The sequence below is a fragment of the Micropterus salmoides genome, unplaced genomic scaffold, assembly GCF_014851395.1.
Source record: "Micropterus salmoides isolate LMB-PRFRI ecotype aquatic unplaced genomic scaffold, ASM1485139v1 Ms_hic_scaffold_16, whole genome shotgun sequence".
NCBI lineage: Eukaryota > Metazoa > Chordata > Actinopteri > Centrarchiformes > Centrarchidae > Micropterus > Micropterus salmoides.
The window spans coordinates 13,488,681-13,513,141 of NW_024040707.1; the positions used below are offsets into that span (position 1 = coordinate 13,488,681).

The 24,461-nt window shown below is 41.8% G+C and overlaps 1 protein-coding gene across 8 annotated transcripts in view; it reads left to right on the top strand.

The window, feature by feature from the left end:
• Positions 1-1,391: 1,391 nt before the first annotated feature.
• Positions 1,392-24,461, top strand: part of LOC119905323 (serine/threonine-protein kinase WNK2-like) — a 42,295-nt gene continuing 19,225 nt past the window's right edge. For 2 of the 8 annotated variants that reach the window (XM_038722219.1, XM_038722222.1), the window contains exons 1-10: positions 1,393-2,123; positions 2,490-3,301; positions 17,380-17,552; positions 17,768-17,988; positions 18,081-18,238; positions 19,828-19,916; positions 20,378-20,597; positions 22,348-22,624; positions 22,708-22,823; positions 23,089-24,003. In XM_038722219.1, the coding sequence (XP_038578147.1) occupies positions 2,669-3,301; positions 17,380-17,552; positions 17,768-17,988; positions 18,081-18,238; positions 19,828-19,916; positions 20,378-20,597; positions 22,348-22,624; positions 22,708-22,823; positions 23,089-24,003 (2,802 nt within the window). In that variant the 5' untranslated portion in view covers positions 1,393-2,123; positions 2,490-2,668. Of the gene's footprint in view, positions 2,124-2,489; positions 3,302-17,379; positions 17,553-17,767; positions 17,989-18,080; positions 18,239-19,827; positions 19,917-20,377; positions 20,598-22,347; positions 22,625-22,707; positions 22,824-23,088; positions 24,004-24,461 lie in introns of all 8 variants that reach the window. The other 6 variants (XM_038722223.1, XM_038722224.1, XM_038722221.1 and 3 more) reach the window with 5 other exon arrangements.

Genomic DNA, 24,461 nt, shown 5'->3' on the forward strand with positions numbered 1-24,461 from the left:
ATAAAATACACTAAACACACGTTGTCCTTCAACAATCTAGTTGTGGCATTAAGTAGGATGACATTATATAAAATTAAAACTGTACACTTTTTTTAATTAAATTTTTTATATAAAATTAAACTTGTGCATTTTGGCCAGTGAAGTGGAAACAAAGGAGTGCATTCGTTATTTATAAGGTCACCCAGGTGCCAACATTGCTTCCCTCCTCATCTGACCCAGCATGCCTGAAACAGAAGTGTAGATCTCTTGTTTAAATGTTATCTTTTACTGACTTGTTTCTGTGTGGACATCTATAATCCTATTTGGCATCATTTCTGTTCTACAAAGTTTGTGTTTATATATTTCCCCCCTCACTGGTTACATGTAATAAGACAAGAGGCCCAAAGTGGCATGAAAATGCCATAACCACAGGGGGTGGATCCGTTAACACCATCACCTTACATAGAAACACAACAACACCAAAGACACAAATCAGACTACGGATAAGATTTTGTCCCAGGATCGCCCATCTGATAGGATTTTGGCTTTTAGATGTTTTACAGAAGGTGTATGAAATCCATGACCAAAATAGTCATACATCCTGTCACTGTGTTACTTTAGTGAAAATAAAGTATTCCCCTTTTTGCTGGGGACCCCTGTAACTCCCTCAAGGACCCCTGGGGGTCCCAGACCCTCCTTTGAGAACCACAGATAAACAGAAATGTAACAATATATGCTTTACAACTATAAAAAGTATTTTGGATTACTGCTGCATTTAATTCCATTCATTTCCCCTAATAGACTATTCAATGCATCCATCTCTAAGCACTTTGTCACTTGTTGGATTTCCCTTTGGCTGGGTTGGGATTTGCATACAGTTGTTTGCAAGAAAGCAAGAATGAAAATAAACCTTGGTGGTCAGATAAATAATGCAACCAGGCTTCTCTCATTTCTAGCAGTTGCAAGTTGTGCAACCCACAACTTATCATACCAATCTATTCTACTTCAAAAATCGGTCTTATATACAGCATAATTACGGAAAAGCGCAGGATGAACCTGTCTTGTAAAAATGGTTTCAAATATCTTACCTCAGCCCCACTTCCCCTGTTGGTGATGCTGATGTTCATCACTTTTCCATGCGTATGCTACTGCACCGCAGCTGCAGACTGCAGCTCTGAGAAATTGAGCTGCAAAGTGTCCTGTTATAGGGGATGAGATGACGGGACTTGCAACCACATAGCCTAGGCCTACTTGACAGAATACCAGATGCACATGCAGTTATTATATGATGTGCCAATAACAGTAACATGTATTTATTTATTTAGAAAATTGTACTGCAAGCTGTTGAGCTCTGAGTGAGAGGCAGAGGGGCACGTGATTGGATGAGTTGGTGAAGGGCGTGAAAGAAATTTTCACAGACGATAACAAGCTTTTGCAAGAAATAATCATTTAACCGCTTTGTAGTTTACTTGCATTGATTCTAGACAGTGTTTTCACGTGAGATGTTGAACAGTACAGCAGCATGAGTGGGCTCTCTGTGGTTCCCCAGCGTGCTGTGTTTTATTGGACGGTCCCTCCAGTCGTTACTAGGGGCGTGGGACCAAGCGAGCTGAATGGGAAACACATTTGTGCTCCTCTCCGTTTTATTAACCTGTGGAGAGGCGATGACAAGCGAAAACAGTTCTCGGCGTAAATTAATTGCCGAGGGGACGACAGGCAAAGTAAAATTCCCTGTGTCTTAAAGCGGCCCGACTGGTCTTTAACTACACGCCGTGCATACAGCAACCACGGGAGAGACTCGGCATCGTTCACTGCAGCCGAAGAGATGGATGCAAGGACTTGAAAGAGGAGACAAATACAACGTATTCTTTATTTTTCACTCGTTAATATGGAGTCAGTGTTCAGTTAGCAAAGGCAGAGTTGAACCTGAATTTGTTTGCGGTCGTTCGGGTGGCTTTTATACGTGGAAATGGGGATAATGGGCAGATAGGGCGTTTTAAAGTCCACCTTTTGCCGTGGACAATCGGCTAACGTTAGCGAAGGCTTTCCGATACTGGACCTGGCGGGTCTGTCTGTGTCGTGTACAGCTAGCCTGTCTGTAGCCGAGGTTATTTTTCTCGTTTTTCCTCGCTTTCTGAACTAAGGTAAGTTGTGTCCCACCTTGGTTAAATGCTGTAATAAAATGTTTGAAGACTAGCTAACCTATTGTCATCTGAACAGTGACGTTAAGGTAACCCCATCTCACACGCTAGCCAAAGTTAAAATTAACTTGTGTCGCCAAAGCCAGCTTGCTAACGTTAGTTTTTCGTTCACCTGGAAGCTGATGGCTTCTGCCAACAATACGTTTTTAACTCGTGGGCTTGTCTTTTCATCCACCTGCTTTTAGTGAAAACCACTAACTCAACCTCCGTAATGGCTGACACTCATAAAACCAGTGTATATCCTTAAGCATTGCTTTACACACCAGGAATTCTTGGATTTTGTTTCACAAACAAACATTTCTTTTGCAGCTCTTGAAATCGGTTGAAATCTCATCTATGCCATCTATCCCAGTGTCGCTAGAGGCCTCTGCTGGCAAACTGCGTCACCGAGTGGGCGCTGCAGGTATTCATCTCTACATCTGCAGGTTGAAAGTCTAGCCATGGCACGAATGACCTGGAAACCCAAGTGACTGAACTTTTAGATCACCATGGAGCCGGAGGCCAATTCAAGCTCCGAGGCCCACCAAGAACTGAAATATCCATCTTTACCCAACTCTAAGTGTGAACTGGGCCTAAATATGTATGAGGCCATAGGTGATGGAAATGTCAATGTTGTTGACTCAGTAGTGAGGGGTGGGAGTGACCCCAGTACGTATCCTTCATCCAGTTATCAGAAGATTGTGCATCAGCGATTCATCAGGAGAAGTCTGTGGTTCTCTGACACAGATGAACAGGCGTTTGAAGCACCTGAGTGCGATAACAGGAGTAAGATCCTAAATATAAACCTGCGAACTATAGTGGACAGGACGCGGGGGACCAGTTGCGGGATACAGGAAGGTTCCAGCACAGAAAGTCAAGGTGGGCAAAAAGACGCCAGTGCCGATGAGGAGAAGGAGAAAGGTGGAGATGCGTTGAATCTTGCATACAGTGATGCTGGTAAAACCGCTATCAAGGCAGCCAGTGAGGAGAACGAGGAGGAGGCAGAGATGAAAGCAGTCTCCACATCTCCAGGAGGAAGATTCCTCAAATTTGACATAGAGCTGGGCAGAGGGTCCTTCAAGACGGTCTACAAAGGCCTGGACACTGAGACCTGGGTGGAAGTTGCCTGGTGTGAGCTTCAGGTAAAATGCTAAAGCTGTCCATCAGATTTACCGTTGCTCTCTGTGAAATCCAAGCATAGTGTCACTTAAGAATAGACGATGCACACGCAACAGCTACCTATACCACCCAACACTTTTAAAAAACAAACCTTGTACTTGCAGATGAGTGTGAGAGACACTTTCAACCAAAAAATGTCATTTAGTTATAGCTATCTTCACACGTTCTCTACAACAAATACGTAAGTTGTTTTTTGGTTCTTTTTAGTCAGTGATTAATATTAGCAGAGGAATGCCTGACTCACAGGAAGCAGCCTCTCTTTACTCCCCTCTCTGTCAGTGAAGGTTCACGCATGATAGTATAGTGTCAATCAGCCAGAGTCTCATGAGGGAGTCCATTTAGGACTAATTGTAAATAAGTTACCACAACATTTTTAATAATTTATACAGACCAATCGACAAGCATTATCTGCTGATGTGGCGATGCATACCACCACTGAAGTATAGTGATCAGCAGTTTTGCAAATGCCCAAGGAGAGTCTACCTTGTCTTGCATTACACAGACACACAGGAAAATCACCAGCTTAGACTCTGCAAAGGTATTAACTAATTATTTACGTCCTTTGGAGACTGCAGCAGGGATTATCTCTCTCTCCCTCTCTCTCCCAGGAGGCTTAGGGGGAACTACAGGAAGCATGACTGGCCCCCTCAAAGGAAGAAAACCTGTACTGTGTTTTGTTTCTGTCTTTTGCAATTCAGATTAAAAATGTTAAGGATTTGTTTTCAACAGTTTACGCTCAGCCATCCATAATTTTTTCTCTCATCATTTGCCCTGCTGTAAGGTAATGACACTGAGCACATTTATTAGATCGGACAGCGCAGAAGACGCTTGTGCGTGCTCTGTCCCAGCAGTGTGTGCATGTTATGAACTGTGCTACTGCCTACCTCCCTCCCTCTGTGCAACAGGAGGTAGGCAGACAGGAAGCAGCTAAAGTCAGCTGTAGCCTGCTGGGAACCGTGTGGCGGTCCCGTGGCTTCAGTGAATACTAATGCCCAGGGTACTCAAAACGTGCTGCGTCAGTAACCTGAGAGACTAAAGAATGCTGAGTGTTCGACGCATTGAAAGAACTAAACCGGTTTTGTATGACTGTAGCATCACAATGCAGTGACGCATCTCATCATTGGACTGAAGATAACATGCCATTGGCTAGGAATGAGTAAAGCTATTGCGGCGCTGGGTGTTGTGAGGTCTGCATTTGGACGAGGATGTCATACAGACCCTCAGTTTGACAAGAGTGAGCTGCAATTGGACTTGGTGGATGATGGGATATGGAACCAATTTAATGTATTTTATTTTCCCCTATTGACACATATTAAAACCCCCTCTAGTGGGCAGTCAATAATGAATGTTAATCACAATACAAATGGTCCTCTCTCACAGTCATGGTCAGATCTATCCTAGTTGCTCTTGCATATATTGTAGCTTTGAGCTGATGGTTGTATGTAAAAACACTAACAATGGGATAAACAAAATACTATGCTGACCTGAAGGATGTTTTTTTTTTTTTTTAAATCAGAGCTCTCCTTGGGTCATTAGTGAGCCCAGCGACTTTGTGTCAGTGCGGTCTCACGTGGTGCCTCCTTCAGTTGATCAGAACTGCTTGTGATGTCAAGTTGATTAATCCTTTATAAAATCGACCGTCCAGTGAGTTGAACCATCAAAGTACTTTAAGACAAGAAGTTCAATATTAAACTGTTACAGTGGTGCTGAATTAGATTAGACAAATAAAGTGTGGCAGACCAGTAAATGCAAAACTTCAACTAACCAGTGCGTTTGTGACTACGTTTGGCATGTGTTTTCATACTAGAGACATTAGCTGACTTTATCAGCATGCTTAATGTGGTCGTTTTGTCATGTGAGGAATCACTATAAAGACTGTTGTAAATACCGTTATCATTTAGCCTTAAGAGTGCACCGAAAATATTGAAGTTGTTTGCCTATGTTATGCATGTTCACTCATGTGCTCAGAGAATTGCGGCGAAAGACGGAGTAGCTTTCTGTGGAAGAGGGAGAGAAAGTGATATGACTGTGATTTTCCACTGTTTTTCCTCTTTCCAGTGGTCACATGGATTTCTTGCCTAGATTGCCTAATTTTAATCTGGCCCTGTGTTTAGTTTTCTCTCTGTATCCTCCCATGCCCATCTCCCCCACATTGCTGTTCCTGTGCCAGGCTGCTGGCATAACACAGATGGCCTTGGCTCAGGCAGAGATGTTAATCTGTAAGAAAGGTGCCTGTTGTGAGTTTTTCATTGTCAAGGAGAAACACTCGCTCTATCATTGCTCACTGGAAATTATTTGTGGAAACTTCTGCCAATTGTGGCCCTGTGTTTAGATTTTTATCTCTGTGTTGAACGCTGTGCGCAGACTCGCAGACAGTTAACTTCTGACTTTGTGCAGAGTTCTGTGTTGTATTTGGCAGTGAGCTTGTTCTGTAGATTAAGATGTTTCCCAGCTTGTGAATGCAGAGCTGGCAATGATACCATTGCAGTGAAATGATGCTGCCTATCTCTGAGTAAGTGCAGGAGAATTGGGCATTCTTGAACCAAACAAATCCCCACAAATGACACCATGACTCACAAGGTCAAAATCTTCGTTCCAGACACTGGATTGAGCTATGTAATAGGATGGTAATCTGTTTCTGAGCATAGTTGATGTCTGTCTCTTTGATTTAGCATGTATAGCGCTAACGACAGCAACTTCTCGGCTCCTCAGATGGCAAAAGGAAAAGTTGGATATGCCCAAGTGGGTCACTTGTTGCAGCCCATTTGGCATTAAGATGCCCAGGGAAGCAAGGGGAGCCAGACCCAGTGCCTGTAGTTAACAGTGCTTTATCAGTGGCCTCATCTTCATGCATGCCTGAGCTCCCGTGCCACTCGGCCAACTGAAGACCCTGAGGGAGGGAGCACGAGCCTGTTTGAGCCACAGTAATGTGGCCTGTGGTATAGCTCCAACAGGCTTGTTGGAAAGAGGCTTGTTAATGGAATCTAGATCTAATACATAGACAGTTGTTGGCTCGAATTATTAAAAACCTTTTGCTCTGTCAGACGAATTAATGATTCTGTCAGAATGATTAACGATTAAAAGCTTACTTGTAAGTGTCATGTTGTCAGTTTTGCTTCTTGGTAAGCGATGACACTAATTTGAATGACAAGCTCGACAACACAATCTCAAAATTTCTAAGAAGTGTGTGTATCGTATAGAAGTACAAGTGGGAATTTTTCTGCCTTCTCTTCCTAACCCTCTCCTTCCTATTTGGCTGTATATAGTAAAACAATGCAATCAAAGGCATATAGCTCAGAGTTGTAAAACCTGGTATGTTGGTGTAGTCTGACACCATGGCTTTAGTCCTACATTGTCTAAAGGGGAAGGATGCCAGGAAATGTTCCAAGCTTCATCTGAAACCACTTTATGCTTTGTGCGACCAGTTTCTGTATATCTTCATATTTGGCAATGGCCATTAGGAACACATGCATGCACACACACCACTTTTAGTTAATGTGGTTTGAGAATTAGTGTGGTTAAATGGGTAAAGGTCTTCCCTTCATTTGCTACAGCCGAAGAGCCCACAAACAAGGTTTTGCTTATTGAGACAGTTAAAAGTATTTGTAAAAAATAACAGCATTCAGAAGGCTTATTTAAGTGTTATGTTTGGCCGAAAGAGCTTCATTATACTGAAGTGGATAAAATTATAGAAACACCTTACACCATATTGCAGTAGCCTAGTATCCATTTGTAGACGCTCATAATGCTTGTCAGATGTGGTGTTTTGTCACTTTTTAAGGCCACAGTTTTGTAGTATTAAAAAAATTCCAGTTGTATTTCAGTCAGTTTTGGCAAGTATCTGGCATGTGTTTTCAAATTGAGATTGCTACATTACATTACAGTGTACATTACAGAGTACTGCGGTTGTTTTAGTGATTGATTAATCTTCCGATTATTTTCTTGAATAATTGTTTTGCCACATATGCACCAGCAATCTGACCCCTTGTATCCCTGTGTGCCCCCCCTCTTGTTTTGACTTAAAAATAACAACAGTGATGGACAGACTCTTATTAAAGCTGACACACATTGCTTACAGTTATATCAATATCATGTACCAAGTCAGAATATGAATTTGGGCTTTCTGCGCCTGCACATGAGACTAACTGTTAAATTGTCTTCTTTATTGATGTCACCAGGCGTCCGTGAGAAACCTCCAGAGACGCACCTTTTAACACACTTTGAACTGATGAAGATTTAAAGTAAATGGCATTTGACCTGCCTCGACCCTCCCCCAACAATAGAAAGTGTCATTAGAACTAGTAATCCCTTTTGGAATTTACGATGGTTATTTGTATAAACTACTCTGGAGCAACTCTGTTTCCTGTTAAGGGCTCTATGATATGAAGACAAAGGTTACTTTTAATACACAGTTTAGTTGACCTCTGTGTCACTAACCTATTTACGTAATGAGTGGAAAAACAAATGACCACACAGTAGTACTCTCATCTGACCATAAACTGTTAACATTTATTTTGACAGCTTGTTTTTTAAAATGTAAAGCCCCTCATGTTCACTGTTGGATAGATTAATCTAGTTTTGCACTGCGTTTTTTTTTTTTTCTGTTTTACCTTTAGTAATCACTATTGAAATGTTTGTATGGTTGTGATATATGTACATTTTGTACATGTTGTGCTTCCATCTAGGAATTTTCAGTGATTGCAGATTATTTTTTTCCTTGGCTTATAATGAGGCAAATATGGTACCTAAGGTGTGACCTACTGAGCCTTAATTTAGATTTTATGCAAAATAATGCCCAAGGCACAATATATAGCAAGCACATGCTGTTGGTATGTCACATGAATTGTATACTTAAAATACTTTATTTAAGATTAAGATATGTACTGCATCAGAGTTGCTGATTTAAATCTGTGGTAACTTTAGAGGCTATAATTTGTAGGTTGACTTATATTAAAAGGTGTTCATCATATTATGTTCATCATTGGCAAAATATTAGAAAAATGTGAGAGAGAGAGAGAGAGAGAGGCAAAAGGATCTCTTGATCTAGCAGTTTTGTTCTGCAGTTTTGACATTTTATCACTTATTAAAAAAAAAGCAGCTTCTGTAGATGTTATCTTTCTGTTTAACAGGAAAACCAGTTGTTCTGTAACACTCTTGACTTTCCCCTTCATCATTGATTCCTTCCTCCTGCAGCAGTTGTCCTATATTCTGTCTACTCTCAAACCTGACAAATGTATGCCGTCGTTTTACCAACAGCAACTTTGGAGCATTGGTCGGCAGTTACAGTTGTCAGTGATGCATTTAACATGGCATTCTTTAAATTGGTTTTTGTTGTTGATTACCCAGACTTTGAGTTTTGGTAAAGGTGCCTCAGACATTTAGAAAGTGGCTGCTTTTAAATTCTCCATGCAGGAAACAAACCCTTGCTTGTCTTTTGCCTGTGTGGTGTTTAGTCTGGGTCAGCGTATTATGCCGAATCAAGGCCGTCTCTCTGGCTCCGTGCCCCCACACTGCAGCGGCTGATAAAATGGTCAAGGGAGGCGGGTTTGCCAGGCCGCCCAGTTCAGCTCAGGACAATTTTACCCAGTACACCGCTCTTCTCTGCCTTGTCTAAGCTCCACCCCTCATCATCAGTGATGTGGGAAAAGAGGCACAAAAGTTCCACTGTCCACGCCTTATGGCTTGCACCAGTCCACACTGGCTTCATTAGGCTTTTGTCACTTACATGGGCATTGATCACATTTGTGAATATTAGTGTCGAGCTGGAGCAGCTGGCTGGTACTGCCACCCTGGGTATCATAGCACCACAGTTATGTGTAGCTAGCTGTATTAGGTACTGTAAGGTTTTTACAATGGGTCTGAGTATCTGTGTGTTACCATTAAGCAGGGATGTTTGGTATCCGTGCTGGAGTGTGTGATGAAGATCTCACTGCCAGCTGTCGTGCCTCAGGTTTTGCTAAACACACTGGTTAACGCTGCCTCTTGTCCACTTTGAAGCCTCGTTAATTAGAAATGAAAAAGCAAAGGAAACATGGTCTATTTTGATCTTTGCTGCTCGACTGCAGAATCACAATGGATAAATGATGTCAGTGATCATTATACATTAGTGTTAAAAGTCAGCTGACCGTCTGATTAAGCCGCTAATTTCAGCACTACTGAAGAGGAGCATCAAGGAGACCAGTGTTAAAGAGGGTATTTTGAATCGCAGTGACTTACCCTGTTCTCATGCCCGTGTATTACTAGAGGGAGGTTAAACAGGTCTGTTCACTGTGCATCTGATTGAAGATTTTTTTTTTTTTTTTTAGCCACTCTGATTTGGGGTTAGGGTTTGGCCATCTTGTCTTGTAATTAAGTTAGTCAGTAGATGACGGCCTAAAAAATAAGATTCATTGCATATGTGGCTTTTGCTGTGTGAGGTTGTGCTCCTGTTTGCCCTGGAGGTTAATGTCTTATTTCATAAAAGTGTATGCATTGTATATATGTTAATGGAGGGGGCTTTTCTCTGCTATTATATGTAAAATCCTTAGAACACCATACGGTCCCTTTCTCTGTTTCACTTTGATTCGTCCTTAGGTCAGTTTTAGAAGATTGGAGCCCTGCCAGTACATTGGCAGGCCTGTATTATCGGCAGTATTTTCATTAGTTATAGCCTGGCAGACTGGCGTATCACCTATGTATCCAGTATACATATGTAATTTAGTAGAAATGCAAAAAAAACATTGCAGTGTGCAAAGATTTTTATGCTGCATTTTTATCTATCTTTGACTTATCTTTAATTTTACAAGCCTTTTGTTAACATTTATTTGTAGAAGACTGATCTCCAGTAAAGTTTACAATTCAGAAATGCGCTGTTATCTTATATTTTCTGTTGTCAGCTTTAATAATTGTCTTCAACTGTTAATAGCCTTTACCTCATTACATATTTCATATGTCTTACCTTTCAGCAAATTTGAGGGATCCTTGTTGTGAATATTTGTGTGTATTTGACAAAGAAAATATATATTTCCAGATACTTAAATACTCAAATATTGATATTGGGTCTGGACAAAATAACAATAATTATCACGATACAATTTTTTTCCAATAATAATAACATATTCAATAAATGTTAGATTTTATTCACTTGAATCATACACGAATTAGGACTTAATTAAGATAATAAAATGTTAATATGTTTATTTTGTTGAGGACTGAAAAACTTACTTTTTTATTCATGAATATTTGTTGGCAAAGATTTTTGCATAATTCTTTTTTTTTTGATTTGTGAAGTTATTCATTGTTTGGCATCAAGTGTTTACCATAAAGAAGAGTTTAAACCACAATTAACCATCAGGTTTCTTCAACTTTCACTCGGTAGCAAAAATCAGCCTTTAAACTCGAAAGAAATAACGATTTGATACTTGTGATAATTATCAATATCGAGAGATACAATTTATTTATTTTTTATCGTGATAACATTTTTGGCCATATCGTCCAGCCCCAATTGATGTCAGCGTTGGCCTCAGAAATCCAGCTCAAGTCAGGCTCTAAACAAAAATGTGATCAGTTGGCAGTTGTCATGGCCATTGCATAAGCAGCATTAGTTTTGTGAGTAGGCAAGTGTGTAATCAGAACGATTTGTTTCTTTGTCTGTCTGTCAAAGAAATGATTGTTTGTCAGCCTACGCATTTGGTCTGTGACAGGAAAGAGGTTTATAGGAGGTTTGCCTGCCCTAATCCACATTGGCTTACTCTCATACACTTAAACACCCATGCAACAAACATAAGTGCCTTTCACTAAGGTCCACTTGGAGTTCATTCTAGTCATAATAAACGCAAATGTGACATAATGCTTTGTCATTAACTAAGGGTGCTGGGGGTGTGGTGGTGTCATACATCTCCTCCTCATATCTTCTCCTTATCACAATCCCTCTCATTTTTCTTAGCTCTCTTCACACCCAAACTGCAGCGTAGTAATATGGTCATAGGCTGATTTTTAACAGTACTGCTGTCTTATTATCACAGTGGCTTGTCATCTGCGACAGTGTTCCTGTCTTTCAGGCAACTCCTTGACAAGGCTGTGTAATACCTGCACATTTTTGCTCTCTTAGTAGTCTTTAAGCAGTCTCAACACTCTACTCCTTGTTTAAAATACTATACTGTACCACCCTGAGTGCCAGTGGTGCAATTCAGCACAGCTTGGGTGGAGAGAGGCTGCATGTCAGGGTAACACTGAAATAGAGATAACAGAGTGAATTCTCCTGCAGACATGACTGATGGGACACCATTCAGCTGCAGGCAGTCTGCTGGCTCATGGCTTGCCCTGCACCAGCTTTTGTTATGGCAGCAGAAGTACTGCAATAGTCACCTGTTATTGAAAATGGGTACAGAGGGTGGCAGGGTGGCCAAGTAATTTAGCATAGCTTCTTCAACTTTGAGATCAGTGTTCATGCCGTGATCGGTCATGACCATAATTGTCGAAATGTCTAAATAAGCTGTGCGTACGACACAGCGTAAGGGGTGGTGTTCTGTATCATTCTAAAGAGAAATGTCCTGCATGCATCAACAAAGCATCAAATCATATCATTGTGACTCAACCTAAGCTTATCATTGCATTGAAAAAGCCTTTTTGCTCTGTGGTTTCAGTGTGGCCAGCTGCGAGTGTGAGCTGTTCTAGCCTGCTATCTAGCTATCTATCTGCATCCGATTTTAGACTATAAATCTTGGAGTAAAAAATTTTCTTTTTTCATCTCCTTGGCCTCTTGGACATACATCGTGCACACTCGGTTTAGATCTTTAGGTTTTACAGTAGAGCTGTTTGAATATAAATCCCTGTTACACTATTGTTACTAAACCCATATGATGCTAATCTGCTCCTTAACCAAGGTTCAAGTTGAGGCCAGGTTAATGGGGGGAAAGAGGAAATTGTAATTAGGAACCCAAAGCTGTGGAATTTTTTTTTATTTTTTAGACTGCTTAATTTGGCTCTCTACTGCTGAAACTTACTCTACTAATAAGTTTCCTCCTCTGGTTGTGGATCTCACTGGTCCTCCATATTAGAGAGATGAATATTGGGTAAGAACCTGTGAACTGTTCTGGCCTCATCTGGGTTACTGTGAGAATAAATAGCACTAGGAAAGACTGGTTGGTGTCTAGATGGTCGCTTGGGTCAGATGTTTGGTGACTTTAATAAATGAGGCCCATCTGGGCCAGTGTTTGAAAACATAATGGTCTTAAGATTTCTTACTCGAGAATGAAGCCTGTTCTATTTGCCTCTGTGTGTTTGCTTTTGGCCTTTTCTCTTTTTAGTTTGTGTGCACTGTAAACAATAAGCCAAAAGTAAAAAACTGTTCATTTCATAGGGGGACTTTTGTGAGGTTTAAAATAATGATCCAGTCCTGTACAATTTTTGTATGAGTGTCCAGAAAGGCAGATTGTTGAAAAGTGGGTACCTAACACCCCCTCATAAAGGCCCATTAATACAAGTAGTTTTTAGTTTTTTCCGTATTCCAAAATATCGTGATCATTTATAATCTCTGATTCATATATTTAATTTATGTTATGAAGAATCCATCTTGATAAATGTCATCGAGAGAGAGAGAGACTGACTGACTGACTGACTGACTGACTGGTTTCCAGCTTTATAATTTGAAGGTTTCTCTGCTTGAAAACACCATCAGCATCTCTCACTCACTTGTGTGTTGTGTGTTGTGTGCTTGTGTGAGCCTGTCACCCCCCCCCCCCCCCCCCCCCCCTCCGGGGCCATCTGATTCTATTAGTGGATAATCAATTGCAGACATTCATCCTATAGACCCCTCAATCCCTGTGGGACTTTGACATTTTTCTATCGAACAAAACGTGGCCCCTTCAAGGACATTTTGCTGCATCTTTCTGTTGTCACCTATATTCACATACTTGCACTTTCATTTGGGTTTGTGATGTTGTTTGAGCATGTTTTTGTTTTTTACGCTTCTGTTCGTGGCAGAAGTTCCCATGTAATGGTAAATCCTTTGACATTCTTGCAGAGCTCTCGACTGTTTAGTACTTTTGTTTGTTGGAGAGCTGAATATTCCAGAGACGTTTTCACATGAAGGATGCTCCTTCTTTGACAGATTTATGTTGAGTGTTTTCTCTGATCTCTGCATGGTTTGATATGCCAATAATCAAGGTTGATCATCGATGCTGACTACAGTACACAGAGTAGCTTCCAGGCCTGCATCACACACTTCAAGAATCTAAGGTTCACCATTGTCTTGGCTGTTTCCTTATCCAGTATGTTGCACTTAGAAAGTATTTTTTAAAGGTGCTTATATGATGCAATGTTCAAAAAACACATGGTATTATATATCACACTGTATGCCAGGCTGCGGGGAAGGACAGGTTAAAAAAACCAAACGCATAGTATTTCTCATACACTCTACTTTCTTCTTCTACTCTTTTCACCCTGTCTGAACACTCTTTTAGCTCCTGTCTCTTAACCCCCCCCCCCCAAAAAAAAAAAAACATAGTAAAACGTTTATTTCACTGGAAACGGTGGTGCCCTGAACACCCTATTGTGTACGCAAGCACGATGCCTTTTACAAACTTGTCACTGTAGATTGGGCAGTGACAAGGAAACAAGTTGTTCAATACTTGTTTCAAGGAAACATGTCGTTCAATACAAAAATGTTGCAAACTAGTGCAAAACATTTTGAGATTGAACCTGCCCCAGGCCTCATTGATTACTGTACAAATACTGAAACTGGATCGAAGTTGATGGAGAAATATTGTCTGGTTTTCCCTCTGATGTCGTCCAGCTGCTCTGCCTCAACTTTTGCCAATTTACAGAGTTTATATGTTACTGGTTACTTTAGCAGCTAACTATTGCTAACAGCTAAGTTAGCTACTCAGTTAGCCATGCAGCTAGCCATCCTATTGTTGATTTTGCCCAGACTGGAAGCTTGATGCTGTGTTGGTGTTTACACCTCTAACAGAAGCTAGAGAAGCTTTGGACTGCTGGATCAGAGCCAGCTGATAAGAGAAGCTACTGTTAGCAAAAGCTAGGGGTTAGCGACCTGTAGAGTTAGCAAAAAGTAAAGCCATCTGTCCATCAGGAAACTTCATAAATCCCAGAGTAGAGGCAGAGTAGCCAGAGAACATCAGAGGGAAAACCAGAAAATATTTACCTTTCCTTCATAACTGTAAAAGCACTTTCTGTGAGACGCACTGCACTGCACAACCTACAGCTCTAGCTCTGTGAGCTCATATGACCGCTTTTCTGTAACATAGGCTATGTAACTTTGTGAACGTAAACATCCCGGATGTTACATAACATCTAGCGCTAACTGGCATTTGCCCCTTTTTCAGGGGGCATTTTGGATGCACAAGGTTTACATTTGAAGGAGGAAACGTTTATTATTATTTTATTCAACTATGCCAAGGGAAATCGAGTTTACCATTCTATGGCACACTTAAAAATGTTCAAATAAATGTAGGTACTTAAAAGTGTACTTGGCTAGGAATTGTATTAAACAACATTTCCACTTTGATAAGGCACCTGAAGTGATACCATCTACCAGAGCATACTGTACATTCTGTAACATAGATGTCTCATTGGAATTCAAACTCTAAACAAAGCCGGTGCTTGAGCCATGCTTTACCCACAGTCTGGCTGGAAAACAGCTAAAGCCTTTCATATTAAAAAACACTCTGCTCATCTAACTGGGAACTATTTTACTGCTTTGTTGATCTACCCTTAAAATCTCAGGTAGCTCAGCAGATTTCAGCCACATCGCCACAATAAAGGCGCTTTCTTCCTAAATGGGCAGCATGCGTCGGCATGTGACATTAGGCCAGAACTTGATTTCAACACATAGATTTGCAATTACATGGCATATTAGCCTGCAAAGTTCCCAGGACTAATATTCTAATCTTTTACCTGGTCCCCATAGCGCCAAGAGGCCTCACTGTTTTGGTATCTTCTTTCTGATATGTCTGTGTTGCTGTATGAGCTACCAAGGCTGTGGAACTAATAGAGTTCAGCATTACGGATGTAGTGGGTGGCAGCAGAGTGGAACACAGCTTTATGGATTGTGTCCTGCTAATGCCACAATCTATTTTTCTGTCCCTGCTGCACAGTATGGTTTTCTATGTGTGTTTAACCTCGGCTGGATGGCTCCACACCTTGCTATGGCCAGCTGAGCCTTTTCTTTACCCACATGTACAGCGCAGGCTTCATAAGGTTCTGAAAACATACATCAACACACAGTAGATGATCTGTTTGCAGCAGCGCTTAATTTATAATGTAATAATGAGTCACACTTGTCAAAAGCTCAGTCCCTCAAAGTAACGATGAAGCAGTTAACGAGACTCGTATATTGATGCTTCTGTAATATCCATTGTCGTGTGTGTGTGTGTGTGTGTGTGTGTGTGTGTGTGTGCGCGCGCCTTGGGAATGACATTCTTCTAGCTTCTTAGTGTGCATATGTATCTGTCTGAGTATGTCACCATGCTGTGCACACCGCCTCTGTGCCTACATGTGGCTTCTGAATTATGCAGAAGCCCCAATGTCTGCTGAGAGGGAAAACAGAAGTGGGAGAGCAAATGGAAGTGTGTGATTGGGACTTGGGGAACACTATATGATGGGGGTAAGGAGATTATTTAGGAAAAGCAGCAGGAGTGCTGAAAGATGACAACAGAAATGATGAGCAAGAAAGATAAAGCAGTAATAAAGGCAGCAAAGCTGTAGCGTTCAAGGGTAAAAATGTGCTTTAAACTGTCTCATTCCTCAATGTCTCTCCTTTTCGACCTGTGGTTCAGGTAAACTTCGGTCCATGTGCTGCTCAAAGAGCACATGGGTATAACCCAGCCCCACATTGCTCAGCTCGCCTCAGTAGAAAGGGCTTTCTGCAGAGCTGAATTATTCATAAGACTTTGGAAGAGTGCAGTGAAAATCCCCACCCCCCGCACACTTGCACACAAACCTGATATCCCACAGTCACATGCGCCCACACACATGCCATGCTCTATCATCATATCACTCCTCTTCTCAACACATTGTATCACAGCACACCTTGCTTCATTGTTAATTTGTAGATTATTCAGGCTGATTTTGTATTTGTTCTGCTTTTTCATCTCACAGGGAGTTCACTGTGGTTGAATAATTAAATAGATTAGATCTCGCTAGGTTGTGTTCCACCGTCAGTGTCGTCGGTCTCTGTGAGGGGTGGGGTCATGTTTCTAGTCCGTGCTGAGTGTACGTGTGTGTTTGTTATGTAAGTTGTCGCTGTGGTGGTTTAAAAAAAAAAGAAAGGGAATTGGAATCGCAGTAAAGAAACCCTTGCCACTACCTTGAGCAAGGTGCTCTCAAAGCGAGGTCAGAGAGTCTGCGAGGAAAGGGATTGAGAAGGAGCAGTTACTGAAGATGTGTTTCTGTGTGTGCGGGGGATGTTTGGTTGTGGAAGAGGGAGTGGTTAGTGTTGGGGTGCAGAGTAGGAGACGGATTGCAGATATGAAGGGGGGGGCAATAGATAGTGGATGGAGAGTGAACAAGCAAGTGATCGATGAACCTTTTTAGCTGTGGTGTGTAGTGGGTGTGACCATGTTTTTAATGTGTGGGATCATTCTCCTCCTACAGTCACTGTGGTTTGTCACCCTTTTAATGTCTCTTTATGCAGCTTCTGTGTTTCTGGATAAATTAAAAATGAGAGGTCAAATGTGACTGGTATACTTGAAACACGCACGACCTTTAGGCTGAATCTTGTTACTGTTGAGAAAGCTACTGATTTTAATTCTTTACCCCACACACAAACTGTAGAGTGTCATTAGCTTTGATATACATATGGTCCAATTAGAGATGTGTATATGGGGCAACAACTGCCACTAACCTCCCTCTAGCTCACTCTCATTTCTCATTTGCTAAAAACATACTGGATGCATGAATTTGAAATGTGCAGGGAAGTGCCTCCAAGGTGAGACCCTCTTCCATCTGCTAGTTCCTGTGAAGCAAATATGATAAAAAGATCTTATCATTAGGGCTGCATATTCATTATTTCTTTCCGTTGCATCTGTTGTCTTTCCTCTAGGATCGCAAGCTGTCAAAAGTGGAACGTCAGCGCTTTAAGGAGGAGGCAGAGATGTTGAAGGGTCTTCAACATCCCAACATTGTCCGTTTCTATGACTTTTGGGAGTCACCCCTTAAAGGGAAGAAGTGCATTGTTTTAGTAACAGAGCTCATGACGTCAGGAACACTAAAAACGTGAGTGCTGATGGCACATATTGTACAGACAACTCCTCTGACAAATAAGTGGAAAGAAAACATCACATGTTAAAATAACAAATTGTGCCATAGACAGATTTTTACACAGGTTCAAATGAACTTACCCACTCTTTTTTTTTACTTTTCTATTGTGTGTTCAAGAAATGAAACTGAACTCGTATGATTGTCAGGTAATGTGTTTCCCTCTCCTACAGTTACCTAAAGCGTTTCAAGGTAATGAAGCCAAAAGTGCTGAGGAGCTGGTGCAGACAGATCCTGAAAGGTCTTCACTTCCTCCACACCAGGACCCCTCCCATCATCCATAGGGACCTCAAATGTGATAACATATTTATCACTGGACCTACTGGCTCGGTCAAGATAGGGGATTTAGGACTGGCAACGCTCAAGGCGGCTTCTTTTGCTAAGAGCGTTATAGGTAGGAGCTTTGTAATGTAATTTGGTGGATGAATGGTTCTTAGAGTAAAGAAGTAAATGACATATATCCATTGGGAACTCTTCTCTCATCAGGCACTCCAGAGTTCATGGCTCCAGAGATGTATGAGGAACACTATGATGAGGCTGTGGATGTCTACGCCTTTGGCATGTGTATGCTAGAGATGGCCACCTCAGAATACCCCTACTCAGAGTGTCAGAATGCTGCTCAGATATACCGCAAAGTCACTAGTGTAAGTCACGTACTGTACTGTACATTTTTCCATTTTGTTTCAGAAGCAAGATATTTGGGGTAAATATTTAACTTACAATTTCACATAGGTAAATTCATAATCCCAAAATGATCAAAATAAGACAACCATAATAACCTTGTAATATCTGTGACAGTATACCAATATTTACATTGTTCTGTTATTGTTGAGACAAAACAGTTGTGCTTAAGCTGTCACAACAACTTTTAGCGATACATGTATTAATCATTTTTGAAAGTAAATATCAAGAAATATTTATATATTAAACAACAAAACTTTTGTAAATAATCTCCTAGCCATTCTGTGTAACTATCATTTAGAGTTTATGCTACAGTCTGCTAAAAGAGCCTATGCTTGTGCATTTTGCAAGTGTGCATTTTGCAATAAGCCAAGGTCATGCTTACTGAACATGTAAAATAGGGCCTAGTAATGTCAGGAATGCTTTTTAGCTCCTTATTAATATAATAAGTCCAGGGACTTTTTAATTACAGAAATGCAGCTTTTTAGAGTCAAGAGCTGCTCTGTTGTTTTCTGCTAGATGGATCCTCAGCCTTGAATTTCTTGGGTGAAGAGTCTAATGAGCCATATGGAGTCACGGAGGGGTCCAAATCTTCTTTGTTTTTTATAGAAAGCCTAAAGGCTGTATTCCATTCCATTTCAGTGAGTGTGTCTCTGCTAGGAAAGCATACTGCAAACTGTTTTTAGATTAGGGGCTGTCTAAAGTCATGATAGACTTCCTGATTTAATGAAGAGTATTGATTTTCCACTCTTGAGACTTGGCAGAGTTGGAATCTGAGAGATGACTCTTTCACCAGCTCTTAAAGAAGAGGAGGCCTCTATGCCCATATTAATGGTCGGGCAGCATCAGTGCAGTTGTCTCTAGATACTGTTCTCTGCATTGTTACCATATGCATATTAGAGTGCCCTGCAGGGACCACTGCAGGATATTAATAGGAGACTGATCAAAGAGAAACCCTGATAGCTTTATACTACTCCCTGAGCGCATACAGCATGGAGCTGCATAATTGGTAGGAATGTTAATCCAGAGGATGCATATACTTTATATCTTAAACGTCTCTTTTGCGAATGAATGATCTTGCAAGTTATTTCAACACCACAGATAATACTGGACAATGGAGAGAATAACTGGGCAAGATGTACGTCCAGCAAAATAGATTAGTAAGGAAGGTCAGAGTGCTGAGCTAAGAATATACCACCATATTAAAAGTAGTGCTCCAAAATCTATTGAGCATCAAACACTCGCAGTTGAGAAGTATGAATGTGTCTATAGAAACTTCTCAAACTACTCCTGCTGTCATTGTCCAGTGTTCAAATGAAGCGATGCTGACTATGCTACGGGAGTGATTTGAGAGGTTCCTATGGATGCTTTTCACGCTTTTTAGAATCCATTGCAGCTGACATGGATTCAAGCTGACCGCAGCTGCTGTGCACTGTCAAGGTCGATAAGCCTACATGGTGCAAGTGTGTGATACTAAGTCTTTATTTTTCATCAACCCAGTATCCCTTCATAGCGTGTCCTCAGCATTTTGTTTATATTTGCCTTTCCTCAGGGAGTGAAGCCAGCCAGCTACAACAAGGTCGTGGATCCTGAAATCAAGGAGATTATTGGGGAGTGCATCTGCCAAAAGAAAGAGGAGCGGTGAGTGACTGTCCCCATCGTTGTCCAGCGTCCAGCCAAAAGGGCCCACAAGGTGCCCTCTCGTCTTTCATGCCTTGCCTCACCTCCCCCGCTTCATTGCTGTGGCGCTGACAGTTGGGCTGTCAGCAGCACTGCAGTCTCCACCATATCTGCAGGGTGTCTTTCATTTCTGTTACATAATGAGTTTGTGTACAGAGGGGTGGGAAATAACCCTTAATTAGCTTCCAGTGGCTTTTTTAAAATTGAAGCAAGATTAGGTTCAGTGAGTGACTTTGTCTCTAACAAAGCAATTACATCTTGCATTGACATGGATTATATTTGCTGCAGACAGCAAATCAGATTTCATGTAACACAGCTAAATGTATTGGTGTCCACGCTGTCTGCAAAGACTGTACATTACAGAAAAGTAACATCTGTGGGTGTAGTACACATTTCTTGAGCTTTGGTGTTCCTTCTCCCAGGTACACCATCAAGGACCTGTTGAACCATGCTTTCTTTGCTGAGGACACAGGTGTAAGGGTTGAACTAGCTGAGGAGGATGATGGGAAGAAGCCCTCAATAGCCCTGAAACTGTGGGTGGAGGACCACAAGAAGTTAAAAGGGAAGTATAAGGAGAGTGGAGCCATCGAGTTCACGTTTGACCTGGAAAAGGAGATCCCAGAGAATGTGGCACAAGAGATGGTGAGTAAATAATTGAAGGCATAGTCAGAAGAACTATGCTAACTAACTCAAATGCTTAAAAAAAAATTGAAATATTTGAAGATAAATTGGAATCCTGTGACTTGTTTTATGTATGTCTGTTTTACACTGTGCTGTCTATCTTTTAAAAATATTGACTTGTCATCTAGATGTTTTCACCTTTTCAAAATCCTTTGAATAATTTTAGTTTCAGTAATAAATTAGTTTTAACCCATGCTAGTTATGCAGTTTGCCATGCTTTGCATGTCTTTGTGGCTTGGTGTGTTCTAGCTGCTGGGAGTACTCCTATCTCATCATCGGGGAATGCACTCAAATGCAGATTGCTAGTGATAACTTACTCTGCTGTTCCAGGAATACAGTGATTGCGGTTTTATTTTTTTCCCTTTTGTTTACATGGTTTTCTCCAGTTTTTCTGGGCCAGGTTTTTATTACAGGGCCTGTGAGTATCTTATCTGATGCCGTTTAGTGAAGATTTCTCTCATTGTGGGAGTCATCATAATAACGACCTTGAGCATTTCTTTCACTCATCTAACATTCTGCAGCACCATGCACCAAGTATTTATTGGGGTATGATTAGGAGAGACTGAGCTAACACACAGCTCGACTTAACTGAAGAATGCTTTGTTCTTTAACAGCCTTAAACAGTTTTTGTTGTTGGAAAACTAAAACTGGTACACATTATCAGGAATACTAGATGGACCAAATTGTCAGTGAGACATGTACATGGAGGATAAGTTCTTTCAGCATTGTCCTTTTGGTGGGGCTATTCAAAATGGCCTCAAACAAACAAACTTTGAAACAGATTTAAACTAAGCCTATGTATTGCTTCAGGACTGAGCAGCATCTGCAATGTGTTATCAGATATTGCACAAAGAAGTCTCCAATGTGTGAGTGACAACAAAGAAGGGAGATGCACACCAAACTTAACAATAATAAACTGACACACACACAGTACACAAGATATGGGGCTATCACAGTGTGCTTGCACATCATGTGTAAGTAAAGACATGAAAGACAGAAGTTTAGTCATCTGAGAGGTCTGCATATTAATCACTTTTGTAAGGTGGATTTACAGTCTCTTGTTTTAACAAATGTCTTTCTTTTCCTTGGTGCTCTCTCTTTTTTCCCATGCATCTCTTTCCCTCTTTCCTGTCTGCTCTCTCTCCCTCTCATTTTCCTGTGCTGTTTTGGCCTTGACCAGGCTGTGAAGCTGGGCGAAAAAAAAAAACTGAAGGCCTCTCTTTAATCGCCTTGGGAATGAGAATGGACATGTGGACCAACAGTACAATGAGATTGTATGGCCAGCATGCTCCCGTGCCAAGTCACTCCTCCTCCACTCTGAGTAATTTCTCTAAACAGGCAACATGAGAGATGTGATTTGTCTCTGTTGATGGGCCAATATCTCCCTTTTTTTGGTTAATTCAATCTGGCTTTTGTGCTAAATAATACCTAAATACTATGTTTTTAAATTACGTTTTATACCATGAACAACATGTGTTCTATGCATAGTGTCTCCATCGTTATTTGCAGATGTAACAGTCAAGACAGTTCTGTTGTGAACAGTGAACCAAGCTCCTGACAAAAGGAATAGTTCCCTACTGCTCTTATCCCCTTAAAATAGATTTTCCTTTTCTTCCTTTTCATGCTCCCCTTCTTAGTGCACCCTTTCTTTCTCTCACATGCTCAATGCTAAAAATATCCTGGAAGTCATGCTCTTCCTTTTCTTTGTCAGGTTGAGTCTGGCTTCTTCCATGAGAGTGATGCTAAGACTGTGGGAAAGTCGATCAGGGACCGTGTGGCACTGATCAAATGGAGAAGAGAGAGAACAGTGTCTGCTGCACTTGCAGAGGATCATGGTGAAGGGGGACACCGGGTCCAGATGACACCATCTCAGGGCATCTCTGCTGGTGTGGTGCGTGCAGGACAGCCTTTGCTGGAACCAGAAGAGCCAGAGGCAGACCAGCACAACAGGCTGCGTAACCTACCAGCAAGTGCCACTTCAGTGACATGTAAGAGAATCTGTTCTTCACTAGAAACAAATGAGCTTAATCTTTGACAGATTTATGAGTGCATGATTTGTGTGTCTCTGCAGCAGACGGCACACTTGACAGTGGCATGGGGTCCACTGTGTACTCAGACTCCCACAGCAGCCAGCAGAGTGTCCTCTACCAGTCCCTGTTGGAGCCTATTACTATGGCAACACAGCAGGTCCGTATCAGTAGCAAACACACCCGAGCGGACCATGTACATTCAGACATACTAAAATACACACTAAATAACATATTTAACATTAACATGTTTTTAACATTGTAGTCTTCATTAACATTACATTACATGCAAATGCATTTTTCATACATTCTTATGTCATTGCAAGCAAGCTTGTTTGTTCTCATCATATTTGTATTTATCTTTGGGTTATGATCTCTTAATTTTGAGTAACTTGTGCTTTACTTTTGGGTTGCTCCTTGATCAGTGCCAGAGCAGTAGCCCTTCTCTGACAGATCGACCTCACTCCTGTGAAAAGGGTGAAGTATGGGGAGCAACACTGAGCCCAGATCTCATGACTCGATTGGGAGCTGCAGACCGGAGAGGAAGTGCCCCTGTTATTGACACTCACAGGGCAAACCACATTGCTCAACGCCGTGCCCTCCTTCAGTCTCAGAGATCAGTCAGTCCCAACCCCACAGTGCCAGAGAATCAGACGGAACTCAGCCCCTCTGAGCTTTACTCAGAGGCTAAGGATGGGGCCCCCCTGCACAGGGCTTTGCCAATGCTGCTGGTCACCCCTGCATCTTCACCTTCTGAGTACCGCCGCTTTAGTGACACCGGCATCACACAGTCATCAGAAGCCACCAGTGAAAACTTAACACTGCCTGCGCCAAGTGGACGCAGACACTCTGACCTTAGTAGTCTTCTGAGTCTGACCTCTCATCATAACCACCATTTAATGCATAGAAGCCACGTGTGCCAGGCTTGCCTCTCTATGCTTCTTCTAAGGTCACGGGAAGCAAGCCTCTGCTGTCCTCCTGTTGTCATGCCAACACACAACTGTCCATGTGACTTGAGACACCACCCATGCTCTGGTGGAACAATGACTACCCCTGGTTATGGACGGCTGAAAGGTTCAAGTGATTGTTCCGATTTCTCACTGTTTCAGCAGTCCTTGTTCAATATAATCAGCCGCAAAGCAGCCCCTTGTCACACCACACCCACCCAAGCCTCCCTGCTGCACTCCTCAGCTAACCGCAGGCCTACCTGCAGTGATGAAGACAGCAGTGTGAAGAGTCATCTCCTGAGTGTCAGTTTGGTTGGGGACCAGGAACCCTTCCAGGACTATGTGGATAGACTATGTACTGAAGAACAGCAAGTTACCAGGGCTGTGGGAGTGGTAGGTCACAATAGCAAACTAGTCGCTTTAGTTTCCCATATGGGGCCAACAGGTGCTTAACTGATTTCTCCCAGCCTGCAGGAGATGCAGCATTATTCTGCATGGAGGTGGTCTGATCTCCTGTCTACTGTCTTGCTGCCTGCGTAGGCCTACACAGCTGACCGCCCTTGTACAAATCATAAGCTTGCGCCTGTTGGAGGACAAACCAGCATTCTTTAATGGGCCACGTTTCCCTGCTGATTAACCTTAATCAATGCCTTCCAGAACTGACCTAGATTTTTAACATTTTCCCTTTCTGCTTTACTGGCCCGATGCTACAGCTGTCTTGCGCCATAGCTCGTCTGGGATAGATGGCCTCTGGTTAAATGGAAAAGCGGTGGCCTGTCTGATCTTTCTCCTCTTGGTCTCTCCTACCATTTCTCCCTTTTGTCCTTATTTTAGCGCACACCTGTCACCAC